This window comes from Phyllostomus hastatus, unplaced genomic scaffold (genome assembly GCF_019186645.2).
Source record: "Phyllostomus hastatus isolate PE091 unplaced genomic scaffold, TTU_PhHast_1.1 phas_scaffold_182, whole genome shotgun sequence".
NCBI lineage: Eukaryota > Metazoa > Chordata > Mammalia > Chiroptera > Phyllostomidae > Phyllostomus > Phyllostomus hastatus.
Genome location: NW_025334013.1, coordinates 27,300,058 through 27,318,650, shown reverse-complemented (window position 1 = coordinate 27,318,650; position 18,593 = coordinate 27,300,058). Strand labels below are relative to the sequence as shown.

The 18,593-nt window shown below is 35.8% G+C and overlaps 1 protein-coding gene across 11 annotated transcripts in view; it reads left to right on the top strand.

Moving 5' to 3' along the window:
* SCMH1 (Scm polycomb group protein homolog 1) overlaps positions 1-18,593 on the top strand; it is a 142,682-nt gene that overhangs the window by 33,890 nt on the left and 90,199 nt on the right. For 7 of the 11 annotated variants that reach the window (XM_045859141.1, XM_045859135.1, XM_045859138.1 and 4 more), the window contains 4 exons: positions 2,821-2,950; positions 8,609-8,677; positions 9,127-9,150; positions 17,911-17,981. In XM_045859141.1, coding sequence (XP_045715097.1) covers positions 2,938-2,950; positions 8,609-8,677; positions 9,127-9,150; positions 17,911-17,981 — 177 coding nt within the window. In that variant the 5' untranslated portion in view covers positions 2,821-2,937. Of the gene's footprint in view, positions 1-2,820; positions 2,951-8,608; positions 8,678-9,126; positions 9,151-10,087; positions 10,285-16,829; positions 16,973-17,910; positions 17,982-18,593 lie in introns of all 11 variants that reach the window. The other 4 variants (XM_045859139.1, XM_045859136.1, XM_045859137.1 and 1 more) reach the window with 3 other exon arrangements.

The following is an 18,593-nucleotide window of genomic DNA, read 5'->3' as shown; positions in this document are numbered from 1 at the left end:
CTCCCCGCCATCCCTCTTCTGGGGGATCATCCCAGTGGAATATTACCATCTCATCACACTCATCTCTGAATGGAACAAAGTAAATGGAGAGCTGGAGGCAGAGGATCATTTCAGAGGCACTAGGAATACTTGCTAAGAAGAGTGGCTAATCAGTGGCACATCTCAGATCAGTCTCCAGCCTCCCCTGTAGCTCGTCCTCCATGACCACAGTGGGATAGTCCTGCTCCCAATGTTTCAATTTGATTTCTGTGCATATTGGTGTAGAATTATGGCTTATTAAAACCACATTGTTATCTAACACTGAAAGAGTTCTGTCTTGCATGGGCTTTCAGAAATATGTTTAATATTTCTCCAGTTTTCATTTCTGGGGGAAGCATTCTTCATTCTCTGGTCTCTTCCTCCCTTCCTTCCCCAGCATATAAAACTGCATTACTTTTCTATTTTCCAGGCTCTGTGAATATTTAAATCATGGTACCTATGGACATCCTTTGTTTAAACGAATTTTACCTCATTAAATCCCAGACTGTGCCTAATCTCATTCAGTGTCCAAATCAAGTAAAATGGGTAGAACATCCACATTCACACCTGGTTGTAGTTCTTCCCAAGCAGGCTATTTTCTGTAGAAGCAATTATAAGGTTTCTTTTTCATTTGTTTATTTGCTTTAAGGGGAGAGACAGTGATGTTAAAAGCATAGTTGGTGTTCAAGTCCTGCTTTTTTCCTAACCTTTTAGAAAGTTAATCACCTCCCTGGTATCATTTCCTTATTTGTAGAAAGGAGTAATGATACTGTACTAAGTGGTATCAAACTGGAGAGGGCGGTGTTATTGAAATACTTAGCACAATATCTGGCACATAATAAACACTTAAAAATACAAACTATATAATGCTAATAATTATTGCTATTTTAATATACAAGTGATAATTTACAACTGAATTTTTTCTTAATATCACAGTATATGAAGAATTTTTTTCTACTTTTTCTTGCTTCAAAGTATGACCTATTGTGATTGATTGTTTTGTCACATTTCAAAAGGATGCTTCCATAGCCTTGTAGATTTTTCTGTTGCTTATTACCTTTCAAAGGTTTCCAGAAATACTAGAATCTTTACACTGTCTAGAGCTATACTGTTCAATAGAGTAGCCACTGGACATGCATCTAGTTAAATTTAATAAAAATTAAATATAATTAAAATGCAGCTCTTCAGTCACACTAGGTGCATTTCACCTGCTGAATAAGTCACATGTGGCTAGTGGCTGCCCAGTAAACAATGGAGATATAGAACATTTCCATTATCACTGAAAGTTCTATTGAATGGCACTGCTTTAGGTGTTACTAGTCTATGCTCTTGCACTCTTTTATCAGAAATCAAAGAGTGTTTATTTTCTAGGATGTTCCAGAAACTACTGGACATCAGGACTCTGGACATCGAAGGATTGAAGTTTCTCTTCTTATTCCAGCCTCTTAGTGTCATTACTGTGTTTTAAAATAAATACAGACACTTTCATTTCCCCCAAGATCACATTACCTTAATTTTTAAATGTCCTAGTCAACAATAAGAGGAAGCCAAAGGGAAAAGAAGCAAAGTAAAAGTAATTGTAGCAGATATTCCTATATTAGTTACTCAAATTGTGAGACTTAGAATTCTTAGAGGTTCTAATGTCCTTTTGGCAAGTACCTTGTGTTATTCACAGGATGAGTTTTCTCTCTAAGAAAGGTAGTAAACATCAGTATTTCCTTAATAATCTCTATTATCTGTATTATGCACTTTAAAAGCCATCTTTTTATTTATTCTTCACAACAACCTAGTGAAGCAAGTAGCATTAGCATTACCATTCCCATTTTTTTTTTTACTGATAAAAAAACTGAGGCTCAGTGCAATTAAGTTACCTGCCTGAAGCATTTAAGGAAATTTAGTCTTTAAGGAAAAATAGAGTTAAGATTCAAAATAGGATAAAAGTGAACTTCCAGTTCAGTATTTTATTTTCTTTTGTTTTTATTTTATAAAAGAAGGAGTGAAGTTTCCTTAGAGCAACTTGGAAACTGATGACTGTTGCATGAAGTACTTACTCTCGGAGAATTACTGTAGTCTCATTTGTCCTGTGACCCATGTGTATTAGTCAGGAGGGCTGCCATAACAAAATACTACAGGCTGGGTGGCTGAAATAACAAATTTATTTTCTCACAGTTCCTAAGGCTGGAAGTCCAAGGTCATGGTGTTAGCAGGGTTGGTTTCTGATGAGGCATCTCTCCTTGGCTTATAGACAGGTGTCCTCACCTGGCCTTTTTCCCTGTATGTGTTTGTGGGGAGTAGGGGGAGGAGAGATATCTCTGGTCTCTCTTTTTTTATAAGGATACCAGTCCTGTCACATTAGGACCTACCCCTATGACCTCATTTAATCTTAGTTATTTCCTTGAAAGTCCTATCTCTCAACACAGTCACATTGGAGATTACAATTTAACATATGAATTTAACATAACATGTGGGAACACAGATCAATTCATAACATCATGGTAATGGTGTTTAGTATCTTTTGGTTTTTCTGGCTTAACTTGGTTAATTGGAAACTATATTTATATTCAACATTTGCATGGAACCGGATGTAGCAAATATCTTTATCTCTAGATATTAAGGCTTAGTTAAATTAAACCTGTAGTACTTGCTATAAGGTACTATCCCACCCTGAGATATTCTAATAGGCAAAAAAAATTATATCTTACCGTCCTAATTTTCTTATAATGTAGCCTTGTTTGTTAATAGCTGAAAGTCTCAGTACTTTACAGGTAAACTTCCCCTTTCCTTCCCACCCTCATTTTACAGATGGAGAAATTAACATACAGAGAAACTGTCTTCTCAGAGGTCAGAGCGAGGAATTGGTGGATCCAGGGATAAATCCCAAACTTCCTAACACCTTGACCAGTTTTTAGTTCATTGACTATGCAGCCTAGTGGTAAGTATCTTTTTACCCTCCCATCCTGAAGGTAAGCGGGATTAAGAGTTTTGGCAAGGACTGAATTTAAGGAATTTCTCATTACTAATTAGGTCACTCATTGTCCTTCTCTGTTAGCCATGATGTCATTTTTGTCATTTGCATGAATTTCTCCAGGTCATGAAAGGAGTTTTGCTTGCTTAAATACTTTGAAATATTTCTCTATTGTTTCAGCTATAGTAGAGATTATTATTAGGAAAGGAAAGAAAGAAAAAACCTATTTAATGAATTTGTTCTCTGTTTTAGGCACCATGCTAGACACTCTGTATTATGTTATCTTACTTGAAATGTCCTTAAAACTTATAACCATTTCTGGAAGGTATATATTCTTACCATTGTTATAATGATAATTTTTATAATATTGGTTGAATTAAATAGACAAATATCTTATAAAATTAAGAATTTAAATTCTAGTAAAATTTGAGGTTTGTGAAAACTAAGAACCTTATCAGAAGTATTTAAAGCTAAAATCTCTTCGTGTTTAAGCATAGTTTCTGAGGTTGGATGATTTATCTTATCTGATAATTAAGTCAAGTTTGCTTTTCCACTTGACACTAAAATCATATTTTCTCTAAATCCCTTTCTTCTGCCTCTACATCAGAAATAGTTGTGATTCTTTTTATCATTAGGGAGGCTGAACAGTCAAAGCCATGTGAAAAGCAAGGACCCCCAGAAGCAAGGTCCCACAGACCATAAACATATTCTCTGATCTGTTCCTCACTTTTGCTTCTCTGCCCATTGACTTCTTGCTTATTGTAGATCTGCATTCTCTATTATAGTGAAAAATAGAGCCACTGACATGAACTGCATTTTACTCCTCTTATGATATCCCCTCCTGCTTCAGCCACACTGAACTTCAGGTGTCCAACATGACAGTACTGTCCATAATGTGTTTATCTCTTTCATGAATCAGAGGCTGAGTGCCTTGCTATATAGGTCTGTATCTAAGTATCAATCTCTATGTCAAATTTTTTTGATGAAAGCATGCATTTAATATTAACTTCTTAATATGTATAATTTTTTTCTCATTGGACAACTATTTCTGAGTTTGGTAAAAAGGCAAACTTTTTTATTTTTATTTTTATTTTTGAGTGCTTGTTGTGTGCCAAGTCCCAGCAATATTGACTGGCTTAGTAATATTTAGCTTTGATACTCTGTGACAGGCACAGAAATAGAAGGTAAAGATGGTACTGTACTCTGCTTGGAGATGTTACCAGAAAGCTATTGCAAAGTAATAGTTGCCCTTGACTGTGATGAATAAATAGGAATCTCCTAAATAGAGAAAGAGAGAAAATTTTAGAGATATGAAACAGTATGACATGTTTGTTATGTATGGTTACAGTTTAGGGCTTGATCTTTGAAGACTTTTAAATGAGATAGTGACAAGTTTTATCTTAGCCATACTTTAGAAAATTAATACTAAATTATGGATTGGAAAGGAGTGAGATCAGACAGGAATTAAGTAACTGTTTTCATTGGTCAAGGTGAGAGATAATTAAATCTTTTTTAAAAAATTATTTTATTGTTGTTCGAAATCTTAAACTCAGATTTGGAAGAGAAGAGATGGTCATTTTAGAGGTAGAACTGATATAATTTGATAACCTAGTCTATTTGGAGGGCTTGAGAGCACAGACAATTACAGAGGATTTCAGGTTTCTGAATTGTTACTGTTAACTGGGTATGACTACCAGAGAAGAAATATACTGCCTGGGGAGAGAGAATAAAACAAAACTAGTTATTTAAAAATAGTATCTATATATCATAATATACTCTGAAGCATGGCTATTATTCTCATCATGCTTTGAAAAATTATGTGACTAGCTCCTTTTTTAAATGTGTGGAATTCTGTGAGATTCTGTATTCTTTTCATTTAGGAACTGGCATGGGGACAATTATGTAATCCACTGAGTAATTTATGATGATGCTTTTAATTAAGCATTTTGTAAGGTAGTTGTTATCTCCTTTTCTGTGTGTGTTGCTTTCCAGTCTCCACTTGTTTGTGCCAGGAGTTCCAAATATTTCTTCTCAGAAGTTCCTTTTCCATTGTCTTAAATTAAACCTTATTTGACACCTTCCTACCCAGTTACATTTGTTAGTCCTTTTGCTCATTTTGCTTAGCCTTTGAGTCTGGCTTTCATTTTTTGTATTTACTAGGATTTTTTCCCTAAATTGCATTAGTTGCTTTTAAATATTGTTTTATTAATGATCATGCAGATCATTAATAAAACCAGATCATTAATGATCTGGTTTCTATTTATCATGGCTTCCTGAATCAGTTTTGCATATGCTAGTAGCTCATCTTTACTTAAGTGATATAATATTGAAAACATATATATAAATGTACTGTATATTGGTATTTAATTTTAAAGAACACATTCCTTCTACTTATAAAAAATAAGTGTGAAAAACTTTAAACATAAATTCAGTTATGATACCCTAATATCTTTGTCAGGAATTTTTAAGCCTGATCAACTTTGTAGTCTTTAATAATTATTTAGAGGAGAACAAATATGACAGATTACTAGAAAGATAGGGGACATCAACTCAGGAGAGAAGGCACACTCTTGAAGTGGGACACTGACCAGTATGGCTGGAGGGTAGCAGAAAGGGAAAGGTCATAAATAATAGGTAGTATCAGAGGAGTGACAAAAGCCAGGTCTTGCATAGCTTTGTAAGGCACCTTTAACTCAGTGCAAAGCTGTTGGAGGTCCTCAAGCAGATAAATGACATTATCTGTTTCATGTTTTAAAAGGCTCACTTTGACCCCTATGTGGAGAATACTGTAGAGTAGGGCAGGAGTAGAATCAGGAAAACACATTAGCAGTCTGTTGCAATGTTCCAGGTAAGGGGTAATAGTGACTTGACCTACAGTGCAAATGGTGAGATTAAGATCAGTGGATGGATTTGGGATGTGGGCCAACAGAGCTTACTGATAGGTTGAATGTGAGTGTAAAGGAAATAGAGGCATCAAGGATAATTTCAGGGATATTTGGCTCGAGCAACTAGGTGATAGAGATGCCATTTATGGTTTGGGGAAGGCAAAAATAGGAATGGGTTGGCAATTGGGGGCATTTCCTCTTAGCCGGACCATTTCAAACTGTTTAGTTTGAAATAGCTGATCGATAACCATGTGGAGATGGGCTATAGGTAATTGTGTATGTAAGTGTGGAATTCCAAAAAGAGAACAGTGCTGGAAATAGAATTTTGGAGTTATGTCAATTAAGTGGTGAGCAGAAAAACCCTATTTGAATGAGGCGATAATTTGAGGTCATGTGTAGGCAGTGACTATAGACAACTCTTGAAATAAGTTTTCCTATGAAGGAGAGCAGAGAAGTGGAAGGATATAGCAGGAGGGACATGTGTGGGAGTAGGAAGGGGTGTTTGTTGTTTTTTTGTGTTTGTATGTTTGTTTGTTTAATAGGTGATGGAATAATAAGAATGCTGGCTCGAACAATCTATTAGAGGGGGAACACTTGCAAAGTCCTTAAGAGGATGAGAGGAAATGGGATCTAAAGCAAAAATGGAGGGTTGACTTTTGATAAAAACAAGTTCACTTTATCCACAGCAACAGGAGAACAGTCAGAAAGAATGATGAATGTGTAGCTTCATTCACTCACCAAATTAACTTAGAGCCCACTACTATACTATGCAGTTGGGGATATACCACTAAACAAGATCTGTACTTTTCTAAAATGAATGGCATGTAAAAGGTTCCTATCCCTTATTTCTGTTTTCTCAATGAACTCAGAATGTACATACTCCCCTAAGAGTGAAGGTGAAGGAGTGCGTATTTGGAGTATGAGGAGAGAGAAAAGAATAGTAATTTGTTTTTCTTTTTGGAAAGTAGAGAACTTAGTAGGGAAATGTGGTGATTTCTAGATGATGTTAAGTAGCATTTGAGAATTATGGCCATGAGTTTAAAGTGAGACTAGTAAGCTTGCATTTGTTTTTCTTCTGCACTGGTGAGCTGTTGGGGTAGGCATGGTATAGATGGATAAGTGCCTTCAACCAGAATTAGGATTGAGACTTCGAGGGAGTCAAGAGTGTTTGCCAGAAAGTGATTTTAATGAGAGACCGTGGGATCTGAGCTACGTAGGAAGAGAAGTGAACACGTGATGGGTGATTGGTGGTAAGAAAGTGGCAGAAGGTCAGGAGATGAATCTACATTTTCAAGCAAGGAAAATATACTCCCATTATATAGTAATATATCCTCTTTGTAGAAAATTTTAACATACATGAGATTAGAAAATAGAAAAGAGGAAAGAAAAACAGTACCATCACCCAGAGATAATCCGTTGTTTATATTTGCTATTTACTTCTGTCTTTTTTTTATCTTTTTAAAGATTTTATTTATTTATTTTAGAGAGGGATAGGGAGGGAGAAAGAAAAGGAGAGAAACATCAATGTGTGGTTGCCTCTCACACATCCCCTACTGTGGACCTGGCCTGCAACCCAGGCATGTGCCCTAGACTGGGAATTGAACCTGTGACCCTTTGATTCACAGGCAGGCACTCAATCCACTGAGCCATACCAGGTAGGGCTGTCTTTTTTCTAATGATTTTTTCTAATACTTTTTTAGGCTTGTATTAGTTTGCCAGGGCCACCATAACAAAGGCTACGAATGGGTGATTTAAATACAGACTTATTTTCTCAAAGTTCTGGAAGTCAGAAGTCCAAGATCAAGGTGTTGGATTGGTTGTGGTTTGTTTTTTTTGTTTTGTTTTTTTTCTGAGTCCTCTCTCCTTGGCTTACAAATGCCTGTCTTCTCCCTGTGTCTTCATGTCTTCTCTTCTCTATACCTGTGTCCAAATTTTCTCTTCTTATGTGGATACCAGTCATATTGGATTATGGCCGACCCCAATGACCTCATTTTAAGTTAATTACTTACTTAAAGACCCCCTCTCCAAATAGTCACATTTTGAGATACTATCCCTAGTATCAGAATTTCAACATGAATTTGAGGTGGGGACACAATTTAGCACATAACAGGAGTGTTCTTTTTTTGTTGTTGTGTTTTATGTAATTGTTATTACTCCATGTACATAATATTTGAACCCACATTTTACCATATACATTATAACTTAAACATTTTCCTATTTTTGTTGTTTAGCCTTTATAAAACAGCTACAAAATACTGTCAAGTGAATGTTTTGCAAGTAACTTAATCAGTCTTCTCTTTTGAACATTTAGGTGCTTCCCCCCCGCCCTTTTTTTTAAAAGATTTTATTTATTTATTTTTAGACAAAGGGGAAGGGAGGGAGAAAGAGAAGGAAGGAAACATCAATGTGTGGTTGCCTTTCACACATCCCCTACTGGGGAACTGGCCTGAAGCCAAGGCATGTGCCCTGACTGGGAATCAAACCAGCGACCCTTTGGTTCACAGGCCTGCCTTCAGTCCACTGAGCCACAGCAGCCAAGGCCCTCACACCCTTTCTGTTACTTATAAACACTACTGAAACTTTTAAAATAAACCTTTTTTTTTCCTGTAGTTTGGATTATTTCCTCAGAATAGAGTCTCAGAAGCAGATTATCAGAAACTATTAACACATATTGTTAAATTGGAGAAGTATTGAATCTTTTTATTTTCTTTTCACATGACTGTTTTCTTATTTCCCACAGAAATAGACTGGAATGATGTTAGAAAACACAAATATGGTCATCTATTGGAGTCTGCATCCCAACATCAAGGTAAAAAAAAAACTACTCAGCATGGAAGACTTTATTTGACATCTCTTACCATAAAAACTTTGTACAAAGGAATCATTGGACTCATCAGTTAAAACAAAAGCAAATACTGTCATTTACAGAGGTATCTGTAAAAAGCAATATGCTTTCTTTTGAACTGGAAGTCAAGAAATTTAGATTTTAAGTATAGATAATCCCAAATTAGCTTCAGAGCTTTAGGCACAGTTGGATAGCTTCTCTGGACTTCTATCATTTTTAAGAGTTTAGGCTTGGGAGTTAGGCAGAATTGGGGTATACTTCCACAACTATTACTACTGAACTTAATGTCTTTTAAAATGAGAGAATTGGACTAGACAAACTCTCAAGCCCTCGTTTTACCCCTGATCTCCACCTTTCTATCATTTCGGTATGTTTGTCATAATGACTTATGCTGTGACATTTTTCTTTAATAGAAGCTACTGACATCCTGGAGCTAGGTAAGATATTTTTCTTGTATTTCTGTTAAATAAGGGGAATTACTAAACCAAGAATTTGATCATATCTAGGAAAAGAATTCCATGTGTTTGTCTCATGAAATAGTGAATCCTGTGCTCTTGTCTGCCTAATGAGCCCCTGTAATTCATCTCGGTTGCTATGTCAAACCCTCCTTATCAGGAGGCCACAGACCAGGCTAAGAAAAAGGGAGGGGGTGGAACTTAATTACATAGAGTAGAGGGAGGATGGAAACTGCACCAAACTGGAAATAACTTCTTAATATATTAAATCCAGAATTAAAACCAACTCCCACCATCCATAATTCAGAATTTGGTGGGATTCTCCCAAAATAAATGTTTTATTTTTATTTGAGAGATATTGAACTGAAATTAAACCTAAAGATTTTTTAAATTGTTTAACTAAATAAACACTACAATATTAAAGTATCAAATAACAACAGTCAGACTAATACTGCATTTGGTTTTCATTCCTGCATAGTATACTTTAGGACTGGGATTTGAGAAATAAAACTTATTGGTATTTCTTGATGAGCTTTCAGGGTTCCTATATAAAAATCAGCTTAACCTCTTAGGGTTCTTTAAAACTTTTCTACATAGTACATGAATACTGATAGTCTGATGCATTTATAAATTTTTGTTTAAGTATTTTTATATCTTTTATTACTATAACTTCATGTGTTTAGCTCTGTTATTATTGTTGCCTATTTGGTTCTTCTGCCTTTTCTTTTAGCAACATATTGCCTTCATTGCCCACTGACAAAGAAAATAATGTAAGGTCGTAGAATACTAGACTAGACTAGGAGCCAGAACTTCTAGGTTCTTTGAAAACCAGGTCTACCACTTAGTAACTTGGTGGTTCTGATCCTTAGTTTTCAGATTTGTCAAATGGGGATAATAATCCATTCTGCCTACTTAACAGGGTTGTTCAGAAGATTGCATGATCTAATGGATGTGAAAACATCTTAAAAACTCAAATACTTTTCAACTTTGGAGGATTATTATTTTCATCCTGTTCAGCAACTATCCTCAGACTTTAAGTCAAATTTTGTGACATTCTTTGAAGTGAAGCATTCTGTGAATGTGAGCTGAAGAAATGAATGAAATGAAATAATGCAGGTAAAGGGCCTGGAACTTGATAATGGATAAATGATAGTCACTTTTTAGTATTCTTTAAAACTTTCCTCAAGCATTCTAAGGTGTTAAAAAAACACAGTCCTAAGTATCAGACAGGCCTTAGTTCAAATTCCTATTCCCCACTTCCCAGTTTTGTTATTTCAGGAAAATTACTTAATCTTTCTGAGCCCAATTCCTTATCTTTAAAATGGGAATAAAACCTACTTTTCAGGTTAAGATGAACATGGGAGATACTGAACATAATGTGGCTTGGTGCAGGCACATGGAAGGCATAGCTGCTGTTCGGGTTGCTTATGATGATAACAGTTATGGTTCAGTGACAACATAAGGTATATTATAAACAATGTATTTTGTTGACAGGGAATTGTGAAAAGTGGATTCTCAATAGAACATAAAGTATATAAAGCGATGTGAAACTTTGAAAGTATGTTTCTCCTTGTGGGAGTAGAGGTAGTATGGCTAGGTATATCCTCTGATAAATTAATCCTACATCTTCCCTTTTGCCCATAGGCATAAAGAGCAACCCCAAATATCAAACTGAAATAAAGTTCAGTAGACTTTTAGCATCTCAGAATTTGGAAGAGGACTTAAAATAATTGAATTTGGCCCATCATTTCAAAACTTGTTATTTTGAACATCTTACAAATTGTCTTGTGTTGAACTCCTCAAAGTCATTGGGGACTTCCCCAGGCAACTAACATTATATTTAGACAGATGATTATGGGGTCAATATATGTTTCTTTGTAAATTCTGTTAGTCATACTTATAACTTTTAGGACCATATTGAGTAGTTTTACCTAGTTTTTCACCCACTGGCCTCTAATTATGAGGAAGCAGCTCTAGGGACTGCCTTCTCACCGCCACTCTTGCTTTCCTGGTTCAGACCACCAAGCCTCATCCCTAGATATTAGAACAGCTTCCTAACTAGTCTTCCTGCCTCCAGCCTTACCCTCCTCCAGTCCATCTTCACACTGCAGACAGAGTAACTCTCCCCCAACCCTTCAATGCTTCCTCTTTTTAGTGTGGTGTACAAGGCTGTCTGATACCCAAATACTGCTTTTATCTACAGCCTCTTTTCTAAACTGTTTCTTTAAACTCCACCCAGTAGCCATACCAAAAGATTCAGTTTTTAGAACTGCTTTTTCTCACTTCTAGGCCTTTATGCATGCTTTTCTTTCTGGAAAAGAAAAGAAAAAAAAAATTTCTCTTTGACTCAGATGTTACTTCCTCTGGGAATCCTTTCACAAACCCTCTAGGTGCTCCCGTATAGCACACTTGACTCCAAGTGTAGCATTTACTACGGTTTATAATAGTTGACTGTTTTGGCTCTGTCCCTCACTGGACGGAAATTCCATGAGGTCAAAAATAGTATTTTCATTATGACCGTATCTTCAGCACCCACACAATGCTTTGGTACACACTATAAATATTTGTTAGATGGATGAAAACTTTGATTCCTTATCATGCTAAATGTTTATTGTTCCTTCAGCTGGCCCTTGGGTGACATGGTTTTGTGTCCCTTTACCACATAGGTCATCATTTAGACTTTGGTTTGTTCTATCCCTCTCAAACTATAGCTCCCAGAACTAAATTTAATATTCCAGAAGTGAATTTACTAGTCCAGGAAAGAGTAGGACTACTGCTTGCTTCTCTTCATTCACTAAACTTTTATTTAGCCTCTATTAAGTTTCAGATACTGTGTTAAACAGTGATGATTTTTTAGAAATTAATAAAAGATAGCCCCTATCCTTACATAAATAATTATGATGATATAATGTGATGAACATGAAAATAAGGGTGTTAACATAATGTTATAGGAGACAGGGAAATGGATGGATTTGTTCTGGGAAGACAGCTAAAGTCAGAAATCCTTTTTTTTAATTTGGTGTTTTATCTTTAGATGATCCATTAACAAACACCAAGCTACTGATCTAAAAAGCCTATGGACAGACAATGTTGAGGTACCTACCATGTATATAAAATCTTAGCTTTGGACGTTTTAAAATAACTGGCTTTTATTCATGCTGGATGTGCCACAACTTATTAATCATTTGAAAGTGCCAAGAAAACATAAGGTTGAAGGTATGACTTATAAGAAGGACTTGCTCTATCAGATATTTAAATTAATTATGAAGTTGTAAGAAACAAAGTATTCCTGGTGCTAGAATAGACTGACCAGTGAGAAGAACAGAATGTGGAGTCTGGAAATAGATCCAAATGTATGTAAGAAGTTAACGTATGATCAAGGTGGCATTTTAAATCAGTGGACAAGATGATTTAGTCAATAAATGATGTTGAAGCACATTTATTGAATAAAGATGAAAAGGAAAGCTCCATGTTAGCCTCATTTGTCTCACAAATAAATTCCAAATAGACCAAACATTTAAATGTGAAAAAAATGAAACCTGAGAAATTCTAGAAGAAAACATGGGTTAATATTTTATAATACTGAAGTAAGGAAAGATGATATAAAAACCAGAAACTATTTTTTTAAAAAGGCTGAGAAATTTAAGGACAAATTCTATCAGACTGAGACAAATGTCTTCAACATATATGACAAAAGACTATTTTTAATATACAAAGAACTCTTAGAATCTGAGTAAGCAGAAGACTAACTCAGTAAAAAATGGAAAAAAAAAATACAAATTGACTATAAGCCTAAAAAGATCTTCAACTGTATTAGTAATCAAAGAATACAAATAAAAACATAAATGAATTTTGTTTTGTTTTTTTTCACTAAGATTTATCAGAGTTATAGGAATGGTTGAAACAGTTGTGGCAAGGAACATAGTCTTAAGTACTATTGACAGGAATTATATTGTAATCAAAATAGAAAATATTTTATATTTTGTCCATTAATATCACTGTTGGGAATTAACCCTAAGGAGCTCATCTTAAAAATGGTAAAAGATATGTACACCAACAATAGATACTCATCAAAAAATTAGAAAACAATTAAATGGCCATCAATATTATTTAACAAATACTGTTGTTATGTAAATTATGGTACATATAAACAATGTAACACTTTTCAGACAGTAATCTTGGAGTAGAATTTATGGTCTAAAGACTATGAGTGTCTCTATTGTTTTTAGGAATTTGGGTTGCACACTTTAGGTGGAATGAAGAAGAGTTCTTGTAGAGGAATGTGGCCACAACAGTAGCCAGCATGCATGGAAGTACCTGACATAACCATGTGAAATTAGGAGCATTTGAGAGATTTAGGATATGTGTAGAAAGATCAGATGTATGTCTAGGATCAGTGTGTAAAGGTTAAAAGAAAACAGACTTTGGCTGACTATAAAAGGTAAAGTCTGTGCATTTGTACCACTAAACAATAGCAAATAATGAGTTTCTCATCATTGGCAGTATTGGAGCAGATGCCAGAGGAACCTTTCAGGTCTTAACTTTCATATCATCTCGTCAAGATCCCTTTCTTGAAAGACCATCCTGCCTAAATTAGAATACACAGTCTTGGTATTCTCTTTCCTCTTACTTTGCTTTATTATTTCTTTACTTGAAAGGGGCCAGAAATTGTACAATTATTATCTTTGGTCTTTTTTTACCCTCTGGACCAAATGATATGTATTTGTTTATTTATTGCCTCTCTTCTCCCTTAGAATGTAAGCTTTATGTGGGCAGAGAGTTTGGTTGTTTTATTCTTTGCTATGTATCTATCACCAGTGCCTAGAACAAGGCTTGGCATATAGTAGGCTCTCAATAAATATTTTTTGAATGAATGAGTTGGAGAAAGGAATTTACGTGTTCAACCAGGTTGATTTCTTGTGCTTTACATTTTGGGGGGATTTTATTTTCTTATAATAAATGTAATTATTTTGTTGTGTGATTGCAGTTTATAAAACATTTCATTAGTATTAAGTAATATAAATGAGATGTCTGGCTTTTTCCCATCCATAAGTTTGCAGCTCAGATATTTCCTTTGTAGGACATCTGTCCATAGCTTCACCATCTAAGATAGTTCCCAGCCTCTCTGCATCACATCTCATATTTTATTTCCTTCAAGCTCTTCTCACTTACTACCTTATTTATTTGTTAATTGTGTTGCATCATATACCAGAATATGAATTCCATCAGGGCGAGTACCTCCTGTCTTATTCTAACACTTAGAATTTGGCACATAGAGGATACTGAAACATAAGTTGAATGAATAATTGAAACCACTCTGTAAATTTTAAAATGTTATGGTTATATTAGTTAGTGTTAATCTTTACAATAATTTTTGACCCCAAGTATGGATTAGTTTTCTCTCTTCTGCATTTACATGGCAACCTGTATTATCTCATTAACATAAATTTATTGTAATTATACCAGGTTATTTGTGTTGTTATTCATATTGCTCTGCTTATGTCTGGACTACAAGCTCCATAAACTTAGGAACCATGTCTGTCTTGTTCCCTTAACAGTTAATACAGTGCTTTTGCACTTGGAAGTTTAATCAATATTTATTGAATGAATGAGTATATGTACAGTCTTGTGCAATATGTATTATCTCCATCTTTAGATGAGTAAACTGATACTTGGAAGGGTTAAGTAATTTATCCAGGATAGTTATTTGTAGAAACAAGACTTTAACTGACATCTTCTCACTTTCAATATCACATTATTTCAACTATAGTAGTAATTTATAGATGCAAGTGTTAACCATAATTACCTAATAAGCCATTTTTTAAAGATTTTATTTATTTATTTATTTATTTATTTATTTTTAGAGAAAGGTGAAGGGAGGGAAACAGAGAGGGAGAGAAACATCAATACGTGAGAGATACATTGATTGGTTGCCTCTCACACACCTCAACTGGAGGCCTGGCCCGAAACCCAGGCATGTGATCTGACTGGGAATTGAACCAGCAACCTTTCGGTTTGCAGACAGGCACTCAGTCCACTGAGCCACACCAGCCAGGGCGAGCCTTTGAAAATACAGATTCACAGACCACACTCAAAGCCTACTAAATGAGATCTTTTTAAGATGGGGCCCAGAAATCTGCTTAAAGAAATGAGAAAAAAATTATTCAGGAGATTCTGATGATAGGCAACATTTGGGAATCAATGATAATAGCCAGGGATTGGCAAGCTGGTCAAATCTAGCCTGCTGCTTGTTTTTGTAAAGTTTTAGTGGAACACAGTCATGCTCATTAATTTACATATTGTCTATGGCTATTTTCACGCTACATTGCAAAGTTGAGTTTGTGACAGAGACTGTATGACTCACAAAGCATAAAATTTTTACCGTCTGGTCCTTTACAGAGAGTTTGCTACCCCTGGTGTATTTATACTTTGCTGCCTGTCCTATTTCTGTTGTGGCTATTTTAGTGCTTGGAGATGTGGTAGACATGTTTGTCTCCATTGTGGACATCACAGTAGATGTCCACATATTGTTACAAATTAACTTATTTTGCAATTTACTTGACAATATGGGACTAAGCCGTAGGTAGCCTAAAAGTCAGGTATAAGAAAAATACTAAACCTATGTATGGTTCAAGCCAGGCAGCCCTCACAGTGGGTGAACTGCTTTTAATGAAGGGATTCCTTTTCATTCAGTTGATAATAGGGTGTTCCCTAAATGGTGGCAGATGTGAGGTTTCTTGCTTGTATAACAAGGATTGATTACTATAATTGATCTGAGATTAATATCCTTATTGTTTTGGTACCCTTGATGCCGCCATAGTTCCTTAAACCAAAGTCTCTTGGGTGCTTTAAGTCAGAACTCAAGCTAATACAAGCAATCACTCAGGGCTGACCAAACCTCTAGACCTGCATTGCCTACTATAGTAGCTGTTAGTCATATGCATGTATTTAAATGTAAATTACTTAAAATTAAATAAAATTTAAAATTTAATTTTCTCATTTACACTAGTCATATTTCTAAGACTTATTATTTGACTTAATCTTTATTTATAAGAATGGAATAATTTGTAACATTTCCATTCTTTTTCTTTTTTTTAAAGACTTTATTTATATAATTTTTTTGAGAGGGATAGGGAGGGAGAGAGTGAGGGAGAGAAACATCAATGTGTGGCTGTCTCTCATGCATTCCCTGCTGGGGACCTAGCCCACAACCCAGGTATGTGCCCTGACTGGGAATTGAACCAGCGACCATTTGGTTCGCAGGTCTGCACTCAGTCCACTGAGCAATACCAGCCAGGGCACACTTCCTTTTTCTAACAGCCTGTAGTGATGAAATGTGTTCATTCCTTGTGTTAGGGCCATCTCAGCTAAGAACAAACTTTATTAAATTCTGATAAGCTCTTTAAATCTTGACTCCAGGAAATATCCATCTCATTTACCCTATGGACTAACTGTCTCTTCATGATGATTAATCATTGGCCAGTTCATGAAATGGCTTAGAACTGACAGATTTCTGGCCAAATCTATTTGGCTTGGTAAATGGTGGTGGGAAAGGGACCAGTTTTAAAACAAAAGTTATAAAGTCAATAGAATATATAGTCTTGGCATCATCTTTGAAGTTATTTAGATTTCATCATTCAGTAACTCATTTTTATTCCCAGCATCTAGTGCTTTTTGCATGGCCCAAAGTGGCTCTGTGCTGCTCCACTGCAGAGGAAACTTCAAGAAATGCTGGTTTGCTACAGTGTTTTAGCTTGTGAGCATCTCTGGGATCTTCCCTGCTCCATCATGGGGGCTCCTCTAGGTGGGTATTAGAGGGAGATTGGCAACTGGTCTAACCTTTAATAAAGAACTTGGTAATCCTTTGTGATCCAATAAAATATGTATTCAACAGCCCATCCCTTAAAATGTTTTCCCTGGTCCCAGAATAGTGTCACTTTAAGGACTGTTTCCCTGATCCTTAAACTTTGAGAGGCCCTAAGACCACTTCAACAGGCTAAAAGACTCTGTGGACACGTTCCCCACCCCAATTTATTCTTAGGTACCACCATCAGAAATGCTACCTAGGACCTGCTTTTTTTCTCTAAGTTACCAGATCTTTGTCATTTTGCACAAAGCAATGAGAGCAATGCAGCATAGGCAGAGATGGGAGTAGAGTAGAGGTGGACAGGAGAAAGCCAATTTTTAGACTGAGGATTCATGTATAATTTCACTAATTCTGGCTTTTTCTGCCTTCAAATCCTCTTACCTAATGTTTCCAGAAGTGTGTGTATATATATATATATATTTTTTTTTTGAGCTGAAAGGGGATACAGCCATATTGGGTGTTAAATGCCATCACCTGTGGCAATAAGGGACCTCTCCAGGAGTCAGATTGTTCAAAAGGAATCTCCTCATCCATTTTCTACCTGTTCTGTTTTCCACAGAAGCTTCCTGTGCACTTGTCTGAGGCAGTGGTATATCTTCCTTTGGCATTTGGATCAGTTTAGTAACTAATATGAACAACACCTCAGGTCATCTTTAGACCACCTAGACCATGATTAAAAAAAACATTGATCTAAAATGATCCGCTCAGGTCACCTTGATTCCTCACCCTAATATTCCTTTGAGCCCAAACAGGGAAAGGTAAGTTTTATTACACTCCAAACCAGTCTGAAAATAGCCTAATATTTAGTGTAGTTTACATCCTGAAAGCATTTTTTAGGAAATCGACTGTGATAGAGATTTCTGTTTCCTTTACAGGTCATTTTACCTGGGACAAATACCTAAAAGAAACATGTTCAGTCCCAGCGCCTGTCCATTGCTTCAAGCAGGTAATTGATTCTCAACATCCTTAGTGGGTTGAAGGCAAATAGGCTTTTTCTGGTCCTTAGACAAGCAAAACATAACGTTGGAACTGTTGGGTTTCTCACTTGAAGGCCCAATAACAAACTTCGAGGGAAAAATGCAACTCAAGACTCACTATGAGTTTTGACAGCATACATTCTCCTCAACTTCATTCCAAATAACACCTACTTCTTTACCTCCTTGAAGATATTCTGTGTTTCTGAAAACAATAATTTTTACTATAGCTCTTAGATTAGACAGATAAGATACACTGTTATAGGCCTTAGTTCTTGAAAGTAGAGCAGTATTTGTTTCTCTGTACTCAACACCCCTGCCACAGTCATCTCTTTCCATAAAAATACTGGCACTGAGTCCCGTGGAGGCAAGGGAGTGTTCTAGGAGCTCATCAGAGGTCATCCAGAGCTTCCCACTTAGGATTAAATGCTCCACAAAATGCATAGATGATGTCGACTATATCAGCACATAATAAGGCTAATAAGCAAAGATGTGTACTGCTGCTAAACAGAGCTAAACATTAGGAAGTTATATACATTCCTCTTCCTTTAGTATTCTTTGGTTATTTTCTCAAACTGTCTACA